This window comes from Monodelphis domestica, chromosome 2 (genome assembly GCF_027887165.1).
Source record: "Monodelphis domestica isolate mMonDom1 chromosome 2, mMonDom1.pri, whole genome shotgun sequence".
Classification (NCBI taxonomy): Eukaryota; Metazoa; Chordata; class Mammalia; order Didelphimorphia; family Didelphidae; genus Monodelphis; species Monodelphis domestica.
Genome location: NC_077228.1, coordinates 66222574 through 66243730, shown reverse-complemented (window position 1 = coordinate 66243730; position 21157 = coordinate 66222574). Strand labels below are relative to the sequence as shown.

Genomic DNA, 21157 nt, shown 5'->3' with positions numbered 1-21157 from the left:
CTTTAAGAAAAAATTCTGTTATAAGGAATGAAGAGGAGGGATGCAGGCAGAAATTTAATAAAACTTAAGAACAAAAGATAAAGAAAAAACCCAATTAAAAATATGAGAGCAGCAAAAAGTAAATAAATAAAAAGGACAAAGAAACTATTACTTTGGCATTAAAGTCAATTTATACTTTAAGAAACAAAATGGATGTAACAGAAGTTTCTTTTCCTGTGAACTTTTCTTTTTTTGCTCTTCTTTGTCTACTTTCTCTACTAAGATAGTCCTATTTAAGTTAAAAGAGAGAAAGAATCCAAGGGAACCTATTTTCGAACTCAGTTTGAGAAAATTACAAAAGTTAGTAAGCTAACTTAAGGATTTGAAGGAAACAACAGAGATATTACAGCCAGGAAAGAATAATAAAAGATGGTATCCTATGCCTGGCATTGACTTAAATGTCCAGATTTCTAGTTATGGTCCATAAGATTTACAGAGCATTCATTTAAGCTATATAGTTCTCCAAAAAAGTTGATACTAATATATATATATATTTATGTATATGTGTATATATATACACATACTTAAAATTTCATTTATCAAACTATATAGGTAGAATAAAAATAACTAAAAGTGAATACACAAATGGATTATGATTTTACCAGTGTGCTTAATTCCCTCTACCAATATAAATTGCAACCATCCTCTTAGTAGTGAAGTCTTTGGATAATGATTAAGACACATAAGGGCTAAATAAATTCTCTTGGGTTAAAAAAGAAGTGTCTTATCAAAATTTGATTTCTAGTCTCATTGGCTCCCAAGCTGAGCACTTTATCCCCACCTAATAGTGTCCTGCCACAAATATTTAAGGATTGATATTAAAAGACAAACTTTCTACTTTTTTTTCTCCAAATACATTATTAGATCACTGCTAATTTAAAGTTTCCCTAGGAGAATTGCTAGTAAAGAGTAATTAAGAAGCCCTAAGACCAGCCTTGTCATCCAGGGGTTTAAACATAATTAAAAGTAAATGCAAGACCAAAAGGAAGATCTTTTTAAAAATTATAGCTTGCTTCTTTTTTCCAGAAAGGAAAATGATTTTAATGGAATTTTTAAAACTCATATAACCATATTTATTATTAAATTATATAATATTAAAATTACATAGCAGATATTTCAAAAAGTTAAATTAATGGGTTGAAAGCTCCTTGAGAGCAGGGGGTCAGGTTTGGTTTTATCTCCCCAGATCCCAGTAGTATGTCTTATACTTAGTAAATACTTAAAAAAAATTTTTTTTAGTTGAATTTGTATGCAGATTTTAGACCTCATCCACTTAACAGTACTTACATAAGGGGGCATCATTGCTCTGTACTGAGAGGCAAGAGCAGGCTGCTGTTGTCCATTCAGTTTAGGCTGAGGTATCTGAGGCGGAACACCAGGTAACCTCTTTTCTGTTGTTTTATGAGAATCGTTTTGCTCTACTGGTCCATTTGCACCATCATCTTGACCAGGGAGCTTATCTTCTTGATCAGATGGAGAAGATGGGCCAGCAGATTTACCACCTTCTCTCCAACTAGCAACATCTGGTAGGAAGAGGGATTAAACATGCAAAGCACTAAGAATGAAATGGATTAAAAAAAGCAAAAATTGGCTTTTACATAACTTAGGAGGCAAAGGCAACTATAATTTATTGATGGAGATGATAAAAATCTATTCTGGCTTTAAAGGCCTAACAAGTCAATTGTGCAATTCACTAAAAAACGTCAAGTGATCTAGGAATGGTAATACAATTAAGTTTATTTGGGAGGTAGTTTGGATACCAAACGTAATTATTTATCGTCCAAGAGTAAATTGGGAATGAGGTTAGTAAGTACAATGCCCCTGTCCCCCAAGGATTTGTGATGGACTCTACATTCTTCACTATTTTTGTCAGTGACCTGGATAAAGACAAAGAAGACATGCATAGGAAGGATAACTAACATATTAAATTACAGTCAGTATCCAGAAGGCTTTTGAGAGATTAGATTAGACTGAATCTAAAGTGATGAAATTTAAAAGGGCTCAATAAAGAATCTTAAATTGTTTCATAAAATCAACTTCCTAAGTATAAGATGGGGGAAGCACCATCAAAATTTATGATCCCTTTCATGATTCTTCTTATAAAGACTAAAAAAGATATGGGTTTTTAGTGGACAAGTTCAATATGAATCAAAACATCTGATTGATATGAAGCAAAAACCCCCTAAAGACAGCCTAACATATCCTTAGAGCCAGTGTCAGCAACACATGGGGGTGATTGTGTCATAATACTATAACCTAGTCAGACCATCTCTGGAGAATTATATTCAGATAGTGGTGCCACAGTTTAGGAAGGTCAGTGATAAGCTGGAGACTATCCAGAGGAAGGAAACAAGGGTGGATAAAGGGACTTAAGATCACATCATGAGGTCTAGATGAAGAAAAGAAGACTTTAAGGTCAGGGAAAGGGCTGGTCCATGGGGAAAGGGAAATAAGGTTGGTTCTACTTGAATTTAGAGGGAATAATAAGGAAAAATGGGCAGAAGCTATAGAGACAAATTTCAACTAATTTAAAGAAAGCCATTTTAGCAATTATAGCTATCTGAAAGTGGAATGAATTGCCCTGGGAAGTGGATATGCCTTCCTTCCACTTATCCCTCTTCCAAATGAGATTCTGAAGTAGGAAGCCTGTAAAACTAAAGTAACATAAAACTGACTCTTGAAGTCAAGAAGATGGAGGTAGTATCATTTAATACATATGAATGAACAACTAAGCAACATGAGTCCCCCTTAGACTACTCACTTCTTGCTTCACACATTCCAACAATCACTAAATTTTATTAATTATACCTCTGCTACATCTGCATCCATCCCCTTCTCTCCATTAACTGAACTATCAATTTAGTTTAGGCCCATATAATTTTCCCCCTAGAATATATCAAAAGCATAAAAATTGCTCTCCTTGCTTTATTTCACATATACTGAAGTACACTGTCCACAAAGCTACAGAAGTGATTATCACCCAAGCACAGGATTCATGTTACACTAGAAACTTCAGGGGCTCCCCATTACCTCTAGGTGAAATACAAATTCATTGGCAGTTAAAGCTTTTCACAAACTGGCTCAAATCTATCATCCCAGTTTTAAAAATAAATTCCCATTATCCACTTCATGCTGCCCTCTTTCTGTGTGGCTTTCCTGCTGCTCATATATTGTATTACACCTTTCAACTATGTTTTAAGTCATGCTACCTTTATACTTGGAATAGACCCCTTAAATCTCTGATTCTCAAAAATCCTAGTTTCAAAACTGAGCTCAAAAGTGATCCCCTGACAGTCTTTCCAGATTCATTCCATTTACTAATTTCTCCCCACAGAAGCTGAACTGTATTTTTACTGTATATATTTATATGTGCATGTTATCTTCCTATAGAAGGTCCTTGAGAACAAGAACAGATTTTAATTTTGTCTTTTCATCCCCAGTGTTGATCACACAATAGAGGCTTAATAAGAGTTGTTTGACTGCTTAATATTTAAAAAGTAACTAGGTACAAAATGTATTTTTTAAATGATTCATCCAAAATAAAAAGCTCTCTTACTTGGTGGTCGTAAGCTGGGTCCAGGTCCATAGGCATCATCATTTGCATCTTTTTCTTTTTTTTCTTGATCACCAGCTGCTTGTAGACTGGGAAACTCTTGCTGGAAATGACTATTTACTTGAACACCTAAAAAAAATTTTTAAATAGTAAAAATATAAATATATAAGCATGAAACATTAATGAATAGCTCAGTACCCTTTCCTGTTTTCTATTTTCTAAATAAATTACTATTAGCTTTCTGATGAAATTTATTATCATTGAAAATGTTGCCTCAGTCTTTAAAATTCATAGCAAGAGAAGAGCCTAATCAGCTACTATTCTAGAGAACAGATGTTTGGATTAGTTTTAAGAATTGAACCTTCTTCCCTCTTTCTGGGGAAATAATTTCAGTGAACAGATTAATTCAGGGTGAACAAAAGCAAAAGGGCAAGAATGTGCTAAGATCTGCCAGAGAGGGATACAAAAATTCATTTGAAATCTTTGATAAGACCCTTAAATTTCAAACTATATCTTAATAATTTAACTAATTTGGGAAGGGGAGATGGTGGCAGCAGCACAAAGAAGAATGAAGTAGAACTGTGCAAGAGTATAAAGGAAAATAGTTGTTTTTTTAATACGTTAAAGTTTGGGACGGAGGAACAAGGACAAGGATTTTTAGTCAACACAAGATTCAAAATATATATTATGTCTGAAATTGTATATGAAATTAATACTTCCTTTAGGAAGAAAAGAAAATAGAAAGATCCTAGATTTGATGAATACCAAAATAACACCACAAAAATGAAACTGAGCATATTCTAATATAAATTTATGAATAAGAATGGAAGATTATGTGTATGCCTTTTTAAAAAACAGCACAAAGGAGAAATGACTTTTGCAAAAAGTTCAATGTAAGCCAAATCATCCTAAAGGACATTTAAAAATATACTTGGAAATAGATGAAAAATTATAAACTTCATTGAGAGTAGAACTATGACAAGGAATCAAATATCACAATCCCTTATATTCTGCATGATGAAGTAGAAATAATAAAGAAAACAGAGACAGGAAGAACAACTGGAAGGACAATACACTAAATACAAATTAGAAAAAATTCTGAAGAGTATCACTATTGATAAAAAGAAAATCAAGAACATGTTAAAAAAATATATATAAAGGCATAAAGCAGGAAGACATAAACCTGACAAAGATGTTTGCCATCATCATAAAAAACGTCTAGAAGACTCTCTACAGACAATTCATCCAAGTTCTCCTATATGCAGATGACTTGTTTACTGCACCTCTACCATACTACACAACTCCTTAAATTACATTCCTTGACATCACAAAATATTCAGATATTAAATAATCTACAAAAGAAACCAATTGGAGAAAGAAGGCCTACTGTTAAGTTCAAAGTCTTCATTGTATGGCTAGAATGGGCAGTTTGATGAACATAAAGATCTTGGGTAAACACAGCAGACTGACCTGCATGTTCAGAATTAAACAAGGAGAAAAGAACTAAATTGCATCAGTAAACCTATCTGGAACTTTCAATGACCCCAAGTTTATCTCTTAAACAAAAACATATTATAAATACCAGTATTTTTTGTTGATGCTGTTTTCATTTTTAAATCATTGAAAGGACAATGGAAATACAACTGGCACAAATGGGTTGCTGCACATTACCTATTACAAAGTGCATGTAAGAAGCAGTACAAGATATTGGCCAAGACATGCTGTTTACTCGTGAAAATTTTTAGTAAGATAGAGGCAAAATTCCCAAAAGAAAAAAAGATATGGATGCTTTGAGATCAATACCATTGGGAAATATGCCTATGGGTAAGATTACAGATCCAGTGAAATATATAAACTTTCCCAGATTGCTCTGCTGTCTATTCAGGTCAAATTCCTTTCCTAGAAACTAAGCTCTTTCTCTGAATAGGAGTTTTAATGGCTAACTTGAAATACATGATTTAATAAGAATTCTCATCATACAGAACTTACTAAGGAATATCAGCTTTTTTAACAGCTATTTTGAAAAGGCTTAATTCAGACACAACTCACTGATTTCTTATGATGACTGGTTCCTGCCCATAAATATTGAGTAAAGAATGTGTATGGCAAAGCTAAAAAGGTGCTATATCTTTGGGGGTTGGGAGCAAGTGGGAGCATTAAAATTAGGTTCTACTTTTACAAATGGAATCCTAAGACTTGGGTGTAAGAGAAAATTTTCCAATGGTTAAGAGTGATAATAATGACTCAAGTGACTGAATTATAGAATGATTGTAAATGATCAAGAGGGAAAAAAAATATATATATATATATATATGCGCTGAACTGACAAGATGATGCTGAGGTTCTTATACCATTCATTTAACTCTCAAAGCCAAATATTGCATAATGCCAAGGAATTCTGCTGCAGAGTGCTATGCTCTAGAAGAATACAAAAGCCCTATGCTCCATTCTCAGCTTTTTCAAGAATAGTGGATAACTTCAAATTGCCAGTATGTCAAATCTGGAGGGCTATTCGCGTTGCCCAAGAGGAAAACAGGTCTGAAAATAATAAAATGTGACTACTGATTAATTCTTATGTGTAAGTAAGATCTATTCCTATGTGGTAGAGAGTAAAAAGGAAAGATAGCTAATGTAAGGCACAAAGATGAATCATTCAGAGGTCTGGTCTACATTTCAAAAAACCTATGCTGTTTTAAAAGGTTAAGCTTGAAAATACATGTTTATTTTCATTACCATATTGGGAGAAATGGGTAGCTTCTCAATCACTTAACACTTTCTGCTTAACTGACTAAAAGAGATATAAAACTGTTATTTCCCAGGGGTTGAGAATGCTATGACAATTTTCAAAGGACCAAGTAAAGCAAACCCATTTCCTGAATGGCTGCTCTTGTTACTATGAAGTCCAACTAATTTTCCTAGCTAGTTTCCACTTACCATCTCCTTGCCCACCTTGCTTGTTACTGGCCCATGATTTGGCAACTGGAGGAACTTCAGGGGGAGCAGTAATTCCTGATTTTGGCTGTGCTGGTGGCACTTCTGGTGGTCTTTAAAAAAAAAGAATAGGAGGAGTGTGTGTGGGAGAGAGAAAACCTATTTTAGAAACAACGAAAACAAGTATTAGGTCATACATATTAACTAGAAATTTCCAAATGTAGCGTTAATTCCAAGTGGTAATGTCACCTTAATCCAAGAAATTACTTAGCACAGATCAATTACAGGAAATGCCTTAAATCCGTACCTTCTATTTTACCATGATCCCTACATAATAGCCACAAGGAGAAATATCACTTGCTATGTATCATCATTTTAAAGAAAACCATTTACTTTTTTTTTTAAACTCTTACCTTCTATAGGGAATAGGGGTTAAGTGACTTGCCCAGGGTCACACAGTTAAGTATCTGAGGTCATATTTGAACCTAGGGATCTCCCATCTCTAGGCCTGGCTCTCAATTCACTGAAGCACCCAGCTGCCCCTCACTGTTACTTTAAAATAGCTTAAGAGGGCATAAATAGTGTTAGCACATAATGATCATTCTCTCTAAGTTGTTAGCTAAGCAGTAATGGCATCAACTTATATGTGAAGGATAATACATTTACTATAATTCCATAAGATTTAATGTCCAAGTCTATTCAACAAGAATAAAGAAATGATATAATGCTAGGTTTAAGATGTAACAAAAGACCAAAGGAAAAAACGTAGTCCTGTGGTTCTTTTAAAAAAAGTACCACGATCTTGATCAATGATACATGTAAAACCCAGTGGGACTACACACTGGCTATGGAGGGGGCGGGGTAGGGGGAATGAATCATGCAACCATGAAAAAATACAAGAAAAAGTACCATGATTAACTCACAATTATTTTTTGAAACAATTAGTCTACTATGTCTAAGGAGCACAAAGCAATAATAGAAAAATAACCAAATTTACACTACAAGGCACCCTGAGATGCCAGAATCTGATAAAAACCTAAGGTTCAAAAATGAATCCAGGAAGACAGAAGTGTTCAATGTCATAGGCAATCAGAAAATCACTACCATTTAGCTTAATCATCTAATCAACTTAATTCAAAATACCAATAACATTTCTGTGCAAAAGAAAATTTATTTAATCTATTTTGAATTCAAAGGAATAAGCAAAAACCGTCAAAAAAAATGCCTGAGGTTTAAGAGCCCATGTTTCTTCCTAAAGCATGTACTACTATAACTTACTTTTCTTCTTCATGCTGTTCCTGCTTAGATGCCCACCCTGTACCATCTTTAGGCACAATGTTCACATTAGGATCATTGCCTTTGTTCTCTGCTTTGAGACTGGGGAGGTTGGCAGGTGGGGGCATACGCCGAGAAATAGCAACTTTTCCCAGACTCTGTAATCCATGACGGGCAGCAACTGTAAGATCAACAAAATTGGGTTAGCTCCAGCATTTCCCTTTTATTTGCTTTGCTCTTAGAATACTATTAAGAGAAATAACATTTAATTAAAAGTGCATGGAAATAATGTTGGATAAGCAGGGTTTTAAAACTACTAAAGATCATGATACTTCTTAAAAACCATTTTGAGAGGAGAGGTTTCTTCCTCCCTCCATCCCATGAATTAGTACAGTGCCTTGGCACACAATGTTTAATAAATGTATGTTGGGTCGCAATCACCTGACAATCTATTCCCAAATGATCAAATACCCATATCCAGATTATCATAAACTACTTGATTCCTATGACTTTCTCCTCTATCTTATTTCCCATACAGACATGAAATGGCCCAACACCCACAAGCATTACATTTCCATGTGCATGCACTCTGAAATGTCTTCATTGGATCATAATTCTTTATAAAACTTTTGTTACACATGACTTCTAACCCTGATATACATCCTTTGTCATGACCTCCATCCTGTTTTTTTCCTCCCTTCTCTATCTCTGTCCTTCAGTGAAAAATTTACAATCTATAATATTCTCTACCCTTAAGTCTCTTATCTCCCTGTCCCATGGCTAATGAAGTCCTGCCAAACCTAACCGTTGGATTTCTTAAATGATCTGTGATTTTTGCTCCTGGGGTGAAAAAATTCTCAGTATCATGTAAACTAGTTCCACTACAAATTTATATTACCTAACCTCAACTGAGCCCCCATTAGGGTGAAGAAACTGCTCTACATTTCCATAATTGACTTGCTATATTTGACACTTCACCAAATAGCTATTCCAAATCTCTTAATTCCCTCCTTTGGCTTCCCCCAATATCTCAGGATGTCACACTTCAATGTAAAAACTGAGTCCATATACTAAGACCTACATCTTATCCTCTCATTCCAAATCATCTTCTCCCACTACCTCTTCCTTTGCCCTGGTTCTCACATGAAAAGGTAGGCCGTTCTCATTGCTAAAGCAAACTGATATACTATATGCATCCTTGATCCTATTTCATCCTTTGTTCTCCAAAAGGTAACCCTCACTACCATCTTCACTCCATCTAATCTTCCATCTACCTAATATTTTTTTCCCATCTCTCTAAAAATAGATCCCCTCATTCTTAAGAAATCTCATATCATTCAACTGAAATTGTAAATTCCAAAGTCCAAGAAATTCTTAATTATTAATGGCCTTTTCTCAATCCTCATCTTTCTCAACTTCTCTGTATCCTTTGATATTGTGAAGTACTTTCCCCACTACGTATTCCTTCCTGTTAGGTTTTCATGATATTCTGTTCATGTTCCATCCTCTTTTCTGTCTGATCATTTTTTCTTCAAGTCTCCTTGCTGGATCTTCACTCAGGCCATGCCAACTAATCTTGGGTGTCCTACAAAGATCTAAGACCCCCACTGTGCATTTCCATTGGGTTGCTGGGTGGAAGGGCTGATGAAGTGACAAAATGTTGTCAGGAGCAGTGGAGAGGGGGAGGGGAACTCCACATGTCCAGAGAGAGCACTCTGCCTGCCATCTTTGGAACCCATGGCATAGAGTCACCATCAGTGTCTTGTAGTACATGTCCCTTTTTCTAGATAGACGGTGACTACCTTTGGAGACTCAAGAAGCATTTATTAAGCATCTACTATTATGTATCAGACATTGCCAAGATGTATAGGAAATATAAAGCCGAAACAGACCCTGTGCAAGCAACTCGCAGTATAATTGGAGAACATGAATACTTGTGTACAAAAAAGATCTAAAGTATAAAATGAAGTTAAATCTTAAGAGAAAGCACTAGCAAAAAGGAGAATTAGGAAAAGTTTCTTGCAGAAAGTATGATTTTAATTGAGACTTCAAGGAAATAAAGGAAAACGAGAGAGATCAAGAGGGAACACATTCCAGGCACAAAGGTGAGCCAATATCTTTGATCTGTACAACACATGGAGAAGAGGCAAGTGTAAGAGGACTGGGAGAGTCATTTTTTTTCTTTTTCTTTTAAAAAGCATGAGACATTCCTATTGAAAACACTAGAAAGTATAAGAGCCAACATCATCTGCAATGGGGATAAACTAGATGCATTCCCAATTAGATCAGGAGTGAAACAAGGATGCCCATTATCACTATTATTTAACATTGTACTAGAAACACTAGCAATAGCAATTAGAGAAGAAAAAGAAATTGAAGGTATTAAAATTGGCAGTGAGGAGATCAAGCTATCACTCTTTGCAGATGATATGATGGTCTACTTAAAGAATCCTAGAGAATCAACTAAAAAGCTAGTGGAAATAATCAACAACATTAGCAAAGTTGTAGGATACAAAATAAATCCACATAAGTCATCAGCATTTCTATATATCTCCAACACATCTCAGCAGCAAGAATTAGAAAGAGAAATTCCATTTAAAATCACCCAAGACAATATAAAATACTTAGGAATCTATCTGCCAAGACAAACACAGGAACTATATGAACACAACTACAAAACACTTTCCACACAATTAAAACTAGATCTAAACAATTGGCAAAACATTAACTGCTCATGGGTAGGATGAGCTAATATAATAAAAATGACCATCTTACCTAAACTCATCTATCTATTTAGTGCCATACTCATTGAATTTCCAAAAAACTTTTTTACTGAACTAGAAAAAATCATAACAAAGTTCATTTGGAAGAACAAAAGATCAAGGATATCCAGGGAAACAATGAAAAAATACGCAAAGGAAAGTGGCCTTGCAGTACCAGATCTCAAACTCTACTATAAAGCAGTGGTCATCAAAACAATATGGTACTGGCTAAGAGACAGAAAGGAGGATCAGTGGAATAGACTTGGGGTAAGTGACCTCAGTAAGACAGTCTATGACAAGCCCAAAGATCCCAGCTTTTGGGACAAAAATCCACTATTTGAGAAAAACTGCTGGAAAAATTGGAAGACAGTGTGGGAGAGATTAGGTTTGGATCAACACCTCACACCCTACACCCAGATAAATTCAGAATGGGTGAATGATGTGAACATAAAGAAGGAAACTATAAGTAAATTAGGTGAACCCAGAACAGTATACATGTCAGACCTTTGGGAAAAGAAAGACTTTAAAACCTCTAACAAAGGTCTAATTACTCAAATTTACAAAGAGCTAAATCAATTGTAAAAAAAAAAATAAGCCATTCTCCAATTGATAAATGGGCAAGGGACACAAATAGGCAATTCTCAGTTAAAGAAATCAAAACTATTAATAAGCACATGAAAAAGTGTTCTAAATCTTTTATAATCAGAGATGCAAATCAAAACAACTCTGAGGTATTACCTCACACCTAGCAGATTGGCTAACATGACAGCAAAGGAAAGTAATGAGTGCTGGAGGGGATGTGGCAAAGTTGGGACATTAATTCATTGCTGGTGGAGTTGTGAATTGATCCAATCATTCTGGAGGGCAATTTGTAACGATACCCAAAGGGCACTAAAAGACTGTCTGCCCTTTGATCCAGTCATTGCATTGCTGGATTTGTATCCCAAAGAGATAATAAGGAAAAAGACTTGTACAAGAATATTCATAGCTGCACTCTTTGTGGTGCTCAAAATTGGAAAATGAGGGGATGCCCTTCAATTGGGGAATGGCTGAACAAATTGTGGTATAACGGTGATGGAATACTATTGTGCAAAAAGGAATAATAAAGTGGAGGAATTCCACGGAGACCGGAACGACCTCCAGGAAGTGATGCAGAGCGAGAGGAGCAGAACCAGGAGAACATTGTACACAGAGACTGATACACTGTGGTACAATCGAATGTAATGGACTTCTCCATTAGTGGCAATGCAGTGATCCTGAACAACCCGGAAGGATCTACAAGAAAGAACACTATTTGCATTCAGAGGAAAAACTGTGGGAGTAAAAACAGGGAAGAAAAACAACTGCTTGATTACATGGGTCGAGGCGGATATGATTGGGGATATAGACCCTAAATGAACATCCTAGTGCAAACATCAACAGCATGGAAATAGGTTCTGATCAAGGACACATGTGATACCTGGGGGAATTGCGTGTCAGCTATGGGAAGGGCAGGGGGAGGGGAAGGAGGAATAGAATAAAAATTTTATAACCAAGGAATGTTTGAAAATGACCATACATACATACATACATACATACATACATACATACATACATACATACATACAAGCTTAAGAATGTTATACTTCTTCATTTTTCCAAGGACTTTTTCTGGATGTAGAAATAATGTGGTTGTAGTTTTATTTTTTGCTATTAATGCTTTTCTAACATCAAACCATTCTTTTATCTCTGGTATAAATCTAATTTTGTCTTGAATGAAATCTTGAACAAATTTCTGTAGTCTATTTGGCATCATACTTAAAACTTTTAAATCAATATAATATTGGTCTACAGTTATTCCATGTCTTATCCTTTTCTATCCAGCTTGTAAAAATTATTATTATGGCTTTATTTCTTGATTTTTGAGAACAATTTGTGTAACTCTGGTACTAATTGTTCTTTAAAAATTTTAAATTCTCCTGTCAATCCATTAGGACAAGGTGTTTTTTTTTTTAAATTTGATAAAGTGAATTCTATTTTTCTAAGACTGGATTATTCAAGATCTCAATTTGGTCTTTTGTAAGCATGGGTACTATTTTGAAAATTCTCAGTTTTGGTAGTTTGAAGATATGCAGAGTAGGTTCCAGTCATTCCCCCCCCCCCCCCCCTTTTGGTTTGGTTGTGATTTCACCTTGATCATTTGCTATTCTGTTAATTTTCTGCTTTCTTCTTTTAATCTGGATAGCAAAATATTTATCAAGTTTCTCTTTTCCAAAAAAGCAGCTTTTAGGTTTACACTTTCTATAGTCTTTTTACTTTTCAATTTACCTATTTTCTGTGTGCTTATTTGTTGGCCTTATATTTTTTTAAATGCATACTCAGTAATTTCCCTTTCTACTTTGCTGATGCATGCTGTGTTGGTGGTGTAGGTGTGCAATTTTTCTCCTGAAGATTTGGTTCATTCCAAAAGCTTTAGTATGCTGTCTTATTATCATCAACATTTTCTTTTACATTATTTCGGTCAATTCATTATTTGGGATTTCATTAAGTCTCCATTTGGGTTTGTGTCTTGATTGTGCTTACTGATGATTACTATTTTTTTTTTATTTTGTTATGGTCTATAAATTCTGTGTTTACTATTTCTGTTTTTACATCTATTTGTGGTATGTGTGCCTAAATGTGCTCTCAAGTTTTGCAGATGTTCCATATGGTGCTGAGCAATGTATATGCCATTTAGCAGCCCCATTTATAATATAAGTAAGTCTTTTTTGCTGTTCCCCCCACCCCCACCCAAGAAAGTTGGTCAATTCTATATTTTCCCTTTTTGCTATCTTAAATTTTCTCAAAACTAAGTGAGGGGCATGAAAATCTTATTACTATGACTTCTTGGAATTCAGTTAATTTTGTTCCCCTTCTTTTTAAAAATGTAGACTACAAGACATCTGGAACATATAAATTTAATGTTGCTATTGACTTGGCTTTCTGTGTTTCTTTTAGGCACTGTCGTTTCCTTATTTATCTCTAGGTTGTGAATTTATCTTTTTGCTTTCTCTGATAGCTTGACTCCAAATTTTGTCTTCTTAAATTCACCTAAAACATATTTTTTGTCAGACTTTCAGTTTTATTCTATGCATGTCACTATTTTCAAGGCATGCTTCTTACAAGTAAAAGATTGTGGAATTTGCTTATCAATCCAAATTGTAATTCTTTCCAATTTACACCAAATTTGTTTTTTTGTTGGATATTTTAATCCATGCACATTTAAAGATATGACAGGCTTAATGTTTCCTCCATGTCTCTAATATTGGCCACCACTCCCTTCAATTAGTTCTCCCCCCCCCCCCGCCCGAAAGACAGTATTTTTTCTCTTCAGTTATTTTAGTTTAGATTATTTTAACGCAAACCTATTCTCAAAAGTTCTCTTCCTCTTTGACAAAGTACAGTATTAACTTACATTAAAAATCTTACAAAACATTGGCATAGATGGAAAGTATCCATCTAAATCCAAGCATCACATATAATGAGGATACACTAGCTTTCCAAATAAGTACAGACTGTAAAGCAAAGAAGCATAGCCTCCTGACTTTTATTTAATAATAGGTCTGGAAATGCTAGCAAATTGCCAATAAGAAGGAAGTTAAAGGCATAAAGACATGTAAAGATAAAGCTATCCTTTCTTAATGAAACCTAGAAAATCCTAGGAATAAGATACTAATGAAAGTGATTAATAGCTTCAATAAGGTTGTGGTTTATAAAATGACAATTTGAAATTAACAGCATTTCTATATAACAGGAAAACCTAAGAGGCAGTAATAGAAATACCATTCCAAGTAACTACAAAATATAAATATTTCAAGTTCTACTAAAGCACACAAAATACTTGCACAGATTTAACCACAGTGTTCTTTAAAGAAACAAATAACATATAATGTGCTTGGAGGAATATTTAATTTCTGTAAATAATCATAATAAAAATGCCAATAATATCAGTTAATTTAAGTTTTTATGCTATTCAACCATATTATCAATAAAGAAACTATAGAATTTGAGAGTCATTTGGGAAAAAAGAAAGGTATATAAAGGAAAATAATGAAACAAGGTAGGGTCAAAAATGATGAGTAAAAAGAAACAAGGAAAAATTTATATGAACTAATGCACAGTGAAGTAAAGAGAGCTAGCAAATAGTAACTACATGTAAAGGAAAAGATCACCTAAAAAAGTGAATGCTGCAAAATGACAAACTGGAATGTCTTCAAAGAGACTGAAGAAGACACCCTCGTCTTTCTAGAGATAGGAAGTTCACTAGCATGGTATACTGCACACATTTTCAGACTATTTTTTGCTGTATTCATCAGTTTTGTGGGAATTTATCTTTAAACATACATGTTGTATAGGATGGCTCTTTGGAAAAGACAAAACGGGATACTAGAGTATAGGTAATGTGAAAAAACTCAGACATCCCTTAAAAAATTAAGGGAAAAAAAAAGGATGACTTTTTGAAAAGGTAGGGCGGGACAGGTTATGAAGGTCTTTAAATTGCCAAGGAAGGTTAGATATCTGAACCAGGAGGCAAAGAAAGCCAGTACTGAATAGAGAAGTGATATGGTCAGACTAATCCTTTAAGGAAGATCTTTTAACAGTTACGTGGAGGCTAAACTGAAGTGGGAAAAGACTTGAGGCAGGGTGAGTCGAGTGATCATCAGTGTGTTTCAATAGTCCAGGCATGAAAGGATGAGAATCCACACCAGTATTGTGGCAAAATCAAAGGAGAGAAAAGTAGCCACTTAAGCAAGAAGTCAAAGACAATAAATACCTAGTCTATGTGGCAGTAAGAAGGTAAAGATTGTTGTTTCCTTGACAATAATTAAGAAGAGAGAAAGGTTGAGTGAGATGAAGGAAATATATATTCATTTTTTTCTTTTCTTAAAAAAAAAAAAAGCCTTTCATCTTAGAATTGATACTAGGTATCAGGTTTAAAGCAGAAGAGCAGTAAGGGGTAGAAAATGGGATTAAGTGATTTGCTCAGGGTCACAAACAGCTAGAAAGTTTCTAAGGCCAGAGTTGAACCCAGGATCTCCTGTCTCCAGGTGTGGTTTTCAATCCATTAATTTTCTGACATGGTGAATTTAAGATGTTTGTGGAACATCTAGTTTAAGATGTAAGACTAGAGGTCAGGAGAGAGGTTAAGGTTTTCTTTATAAGTAGATCTGAGAATCATTTACACAAAATTGATGAAAGTTGATATAGAACCTCATTAGCTTCTACTTAATTAAAACTTCAATGATTTCCTATTACTCCTACATATACAAGTTTAAATTTTTCTTTCTGGCTTTTAAAGCTCCACATACCCTAGTCCCTTCTTATCTTGGCAGTATCCTGCCTGACAATCCACTTGTAATGGCTTCCTTGCTTTTCCATACACATGACACTCTTACACTCTTCTCAAAGCCTTTGTAATGGCCTGACCCTATACCAGGAAATGTTCTCACCTTCACATCCCCACTGCAAGACTTTCCTTTCCCTGTCTTGGTCTGCCTGACCTTTAATTTATGTTTTATGATTCTTATTATAAATTATTTACATGCCTGATACTTTCTTTAAATGAATTTCAATGTCTCATCTGACATAATAGTGTCTCATCTGACATATAGAGAATGTAAGACTAAAGCAAACATAGGACAAATCATGTGTGTATACAAATGAGCATGCAACAGATTTAGCAATACAGAAATGTATAGCATGCGCGCGCGCACACACACACACACACACACACTTCACTTACCTGTAGTTTTCTGAGTTTCTAGTGATTTTCCCTTGTAAGTGTTAAATAGACTGAGTGTTGTGTACTTTGTTTTCCCATCCTTTGCTTTTGTGCTCTGGCCTGACTTCTCCGACATTTCGGTGGAAACTCATCGAGTCCAGAACCTCTTGCCTCACCCCTTAAAACCAATCTTCAATATATAAAAAGGGGAGAAAAATAAATTAGGCTGATAAATTCAAAAATAAGATTATGAGCCATAGTAAATAATATATTTATCAAGGTCACGATAAGGCATATGTCAAAGAAAAAATTCTATACGAGTAAAAACCTTCTTTAATGAGTATTTCCTCTAGTGAAACAGAAAGGAGTTTCTTTAAAGTCTGTGCAGAAAGCTAAAGACCAGGTTAGTTTTAAGATATAAAGTTGAACTTGATATTTCATAGGATGCCTCAAATGCAATAAATTTGAATTTTCATATTTTTAGCAAGAGTATTTTTGGATAGGTCTTGATGTCTGATAGTACTTGTGAAAATTTGAACAACTCTTCTTTTAAAAAAATTTCCCCCAATTTCATGTAAAAACCATTTTTAAGATTCATTTTGAAAAAATTTGATTCCAAATTCTCTGACTCCCTCTCTATCCCCTCCCCTTACTGAGAAATCTAGAAATAATTTGACATAGGTTATATATGTGCAGTCGAGCAAAACATATTTGCTTATTAATTATTTTGGTAACAACTCTTCTGGACCCGAGTTTGATTATCTGTAAAATAAGGAAGTTGGATTAGATGCTTTCTGATCTAAACCAAATTTATTTAAATCAAATAAATAAATTTTAAAAATACACTGTATAGCTTAATTGGCTAGTAACTATTAGTTATTAAAGCAATTTAGATGTTTTATGTGACTTGACTTTTCAATTCAATTCACCAAACATATTGTGTGCAAGAGACACTTGCACACACAATATTGTGGCCACTGAGATATAAATAAAATTCAAGTCCTTGTTTCTTCCTCCTTTAGAATGTATGTAAGCGCCTTAAGGAGAAGGGATTATTTCAATCATCATACTTTTATCTCTACTATCTTCAGCAGTGCCTGGCACATACTAGGAAATTAATAAATGTTTGTTGGGTTGGTCAATGATAATACTTTTAAATAGCACAAGACCTAAGCACATATCTCTGGCATGTGACAGTCTGGAGATGTACTCCCATGTTGGCATGATGATTATCTTCTATTCAATCACTTCTGAATCATCCTAACTGTATTTCTAACCCTATTTCTTCATCTTGTCCATAATAGTATCACTTTGTCAATGCTTAAAAAAAAAAATAGGTAGAGAGCACCTCAATGGATTCAGTCAGGCCTAGAGATAGAAGGTCCTGGTTTCAAATTTGGCCTCAGACACTTCCTAACTGAGCAAATCACTTAACTCCTACTGCCTAACCTTTATTGGTCTTGATTCTAAGACAGAAGAGTCTAGGTAAATGATAATCATAGCACTTCCCTTGGTTCTAGTTTCGTTTAAAAAACAGGCCACCACTTTCTTTTCACAAATTATCTCTTTAACAGTTCTAGAATTCTGCCAGAATTTGAAGTCAAATTCACCTCTAGTTTGTACGGTACCACCAATCTTTATTAGGGAAAATCAGACACATACTCTTCTGCAGGTCTATGCCACTGCTCCTGATCAATGATAAGACCCAAAAATCCCATCTACCTATTCTTTCAGTCACTTGCAATGTAGTTTATCAAGGGCAGCTAAGAGCTCTTACTATTTCCCCATTTATCTTGGTCACAATATACAATTATTTATATTTTACCCTTTCTTCTCTGGTCCTCACATTTTCTCTTGGAAGAGAAAAAAAAAAGCAAATAAAAGCTTAACAGGTTCATCTTCTCTCTAACTTTTGTTACAACCCTATCCCCTTCTCCCCTGCCACCATAGTTTAAAAAGAACAGAAATAACAAAAACCATTTTGTCAACCTATTATTCTCACCAATCTCAGCTCATTCTGGGATTTATTGTGTCTAAAGGATGATGTCTTAACACACATTTTTGTATCTGGCCTTTTTCCTGTCCACATATTTTAACAATCTTTCACTGTGCATCTTTGCCTTTTTATCAGACTTATTTTCTCCTTGTGGGGATTGTATGCATGCGCATACACATGCGTGCACAACTCATCTGCATGCACATAAGCCTTCAGAATTTTGGCAAAAAAAAGTTCCATCCCTTTTAGGCCAACATACCAGGGAGAACTAATCTATGGAAATTTCCTACTCAATAATTCTGAGCTCTGAAAGCTCCTCTGCCAAAAATCTAGAATACATGTCCACATGTGCCCAACTTCCTCTTCTATCACAAATTTAAGATGGAATTTTCTTGTTAATCTGATACCAATCTGGAATTCCCAAATTTTTTTTTTTACTCTAGGTTCTTCCTTACTGATGAAGATCAGATCTAAAAAAAAGCAGTTACCTTCATAATTTGAAAAATAACACCATTAAACCAAGTCAAGAACTTAATAGCTGTTCTGGTGTTGATAAGAGAAAAATCTAAGGTACACAGAATATAAATAATCTGAAAGAGGGAAGCTTCAGCACTATAACAGCACAGAAAAGGTCTTTTGAAAAATGGTGAGATTTGTGCTTAAGTGAAGGAAGCTAGGGAAATTAACAGGTGGAGGGGAATAAATAGAGTACTCCAGGTATGGGTACAGTAACTACAAAGACAAAGATATAAGAGATTGAAGAGATGGTGTGCCCTACCTAAGGTAGTAAGGAAGACTGGATTAATCTTATCTCTGAAAACATACTGGCTGTATGATCACTGACAAATCCTCACAGGCAATTGTCTAAATTTATAAATCACATAGTACTCAAATCTATAACAAGCCTGAGTTTTTAGACTCAGATAAAATCACAGGTGCCTTGCTTCCCATTCTATTCTATCCCTAGAGAAAAATGAATTGCTACACTCTCATAAACAAGACAGAGTAAGTAAAACCAATGTTCATCACTTGAAAAGGTAAAGGTAAAGGAAAAAATGTTTACTACTTTTTTACTATAATTACAATATCTGAAATTTCAGTTCATCTTTTAGCATAGCAGCTTTAGGAAATTCAACCATTAATGGCTATTGATGTCTGATAATTCTGAAAACTGAAAAAATCATTTAAGTGCTTATTAATGTGCAAAGCACTATATTAGATGCTGCAAGAGAAACAAAAAAATAAGTCAGTCACTGGTATCAAGAGTTCATAACTTAAGGTAAATAAGGTATGATGAAATCCTTTTAAAAAGTGGGGGATATGCTTCACCCTAACCATGTTACTTTCTGGTTGGTGGAAGATCTAGAAAGGTTTCTTGAAAAGTAGTCCTTTGAAAGTGTTTTCAGGGGGAAGTTGGGTGGCTCAGTGGATTGAGAGCCAGGCCTAGAGATGGGAGGTTTTAGGTTCAAATCTAGCTGTGTGACCCTGGGCAAATCACTTAACCCCCATTGCCTAGCCCTTAGGGATCTTCTGGTAAGGGTTAAAAAAAAAAAAGTTTTCAGATAAAGTTTTGATAGTAAAGATCATGGCCCTGGGAGACTTTACTATATCAACACTAGGAAGAGCTGATCTGGCTGAAGAGTATTATCTTGTACCTTGCCTTCTCCCCAGAAATTACTTTGCATTATTTCTCTATGTATATCTTTAAATACAGAATGTATATTCCTTGAGGGCAGAGACTCCTTCCTTTTGTCTTTTTCTCCTTAGCAGCTGCTCAAATCATTGGGCACCTGGGTGGTTAATAAATGCTTGCTACCTAATGTCCTCCCTTATTTCTTATTTCCCCTTGATATCAATTATCTCCCTATTCTCTCTTCCTTTCTTCCAAATTAAATTATTTTAATATCTTTTGTAATTAGTTGTCTTTGCATGTTTCTCTGATTTAAGTTCTTTGAGAGCAAGGACTGTTACATTTTTGTCTTTGTATATCTTAACAAGCATTTATTAAGCATCTACTATATTCTAAGCATTATACAAATGTCTCACTAATGTCAGTCAATATCTATGCTTATTGAATTAAATGGGAACGGGATTGCCACCTTTGAGCTCCTTTTAAAGAGAATTTTCTCCTATGTCACCTCCCCTAAGTTCTCACATCTACCAATCACAGTAGAAGTTTTTCCAAAGGACTGACCATTCTTAATTCACACCTTCTTAGTTCTCAACTCCTATGGGTAGACTAAAACTTCTGAGTGAGTTCACACCTCTTTGCCCATTGCAAGTTGCCTGACCTTCATAGGTACTTAGCACCTTTTTGTATTAGATCTAAAAATAGACTTAGCTTAAGGGATTTTGCCTCACTATAAGTATGAGTTAAGTACTTTTTCATTGTTCAGTAAAGAGTTTACAACTTTATCTTCTGCTAAAGTATGCTTACATATGGGTGAAGTAGAGTTCTCACATTCCTGATCAAGTACCTTTATAGTTTAAATGGGGAATGGTCTTAACCAAATTTTATGAAGTAGGGTCTGAGAATTTTTAAGATTCACAGGATGTATGAGAAAAAGCTGTATAGTCAAGAAAGAATGAAAATTAAATATTAGTCTAGTGAGCTTGGGCTAGCATTTCTCAAAATATAATTTGGGGACCTCTGGTGGGTCTATGAGACCTTTTCAGGGGATATGCAAGGTAAACATTATTTATTAAGAATACTCTGAGATTCGAATTTCTAATATGGAAAATATTAATAGGTATAACCCACATCAAGAAAATTTTTGGGAAGAGGTCCTCAGTAATTTTTTAAAGTAAGCAGTCCTGCTAATATACTATATAAAATGCAAATGACAGAGAAAGGATGTGGA

The 21157-nt window shown here is 34.7% G+C and overlaps 1 protein-coding gene across 10 annotated transcripts in view; it reads right to left on the bottom strand.

The window, feature by feature from the left end:
- Positions 1-21157, bottom strand: part of LOC130457098 (protein PRRC2C-like) — a 96576-nt gene that overhangs the window by 58343 nt on the left and 17076 nt on the right. For 9 of the 10 annotated variants that reach the window (XM_056815526.1, XM_056815534.1, XM_056815530.1 and 6 more), the window contains 5 exons: positions 16322-16490; positions 7802-7979; positions 6527-6636; positions 3596-3721; positions 1327-1562 (listed from right to left, as the gene is read on the bottom strand). In XM_056815526.1, coding sequence (XP_056671504.1) covers positions 1327-1562; positions 3596-3721; positions 6527-6636; positions 7802-7979; positions 16322-16436 — 765 coding nt within the window. In that variant the 5' untranslated portion in view covers positions 16437-16490. The remainder of the gene's footprint in view (positions 1-1326; positions 1563-3595; positions 3722-6526; positions 6637-7801; positions 7980-16321; positions 16491-21157) is intronic. The other variant, XM_056815529.1, reaches the window with a different exon arrangement.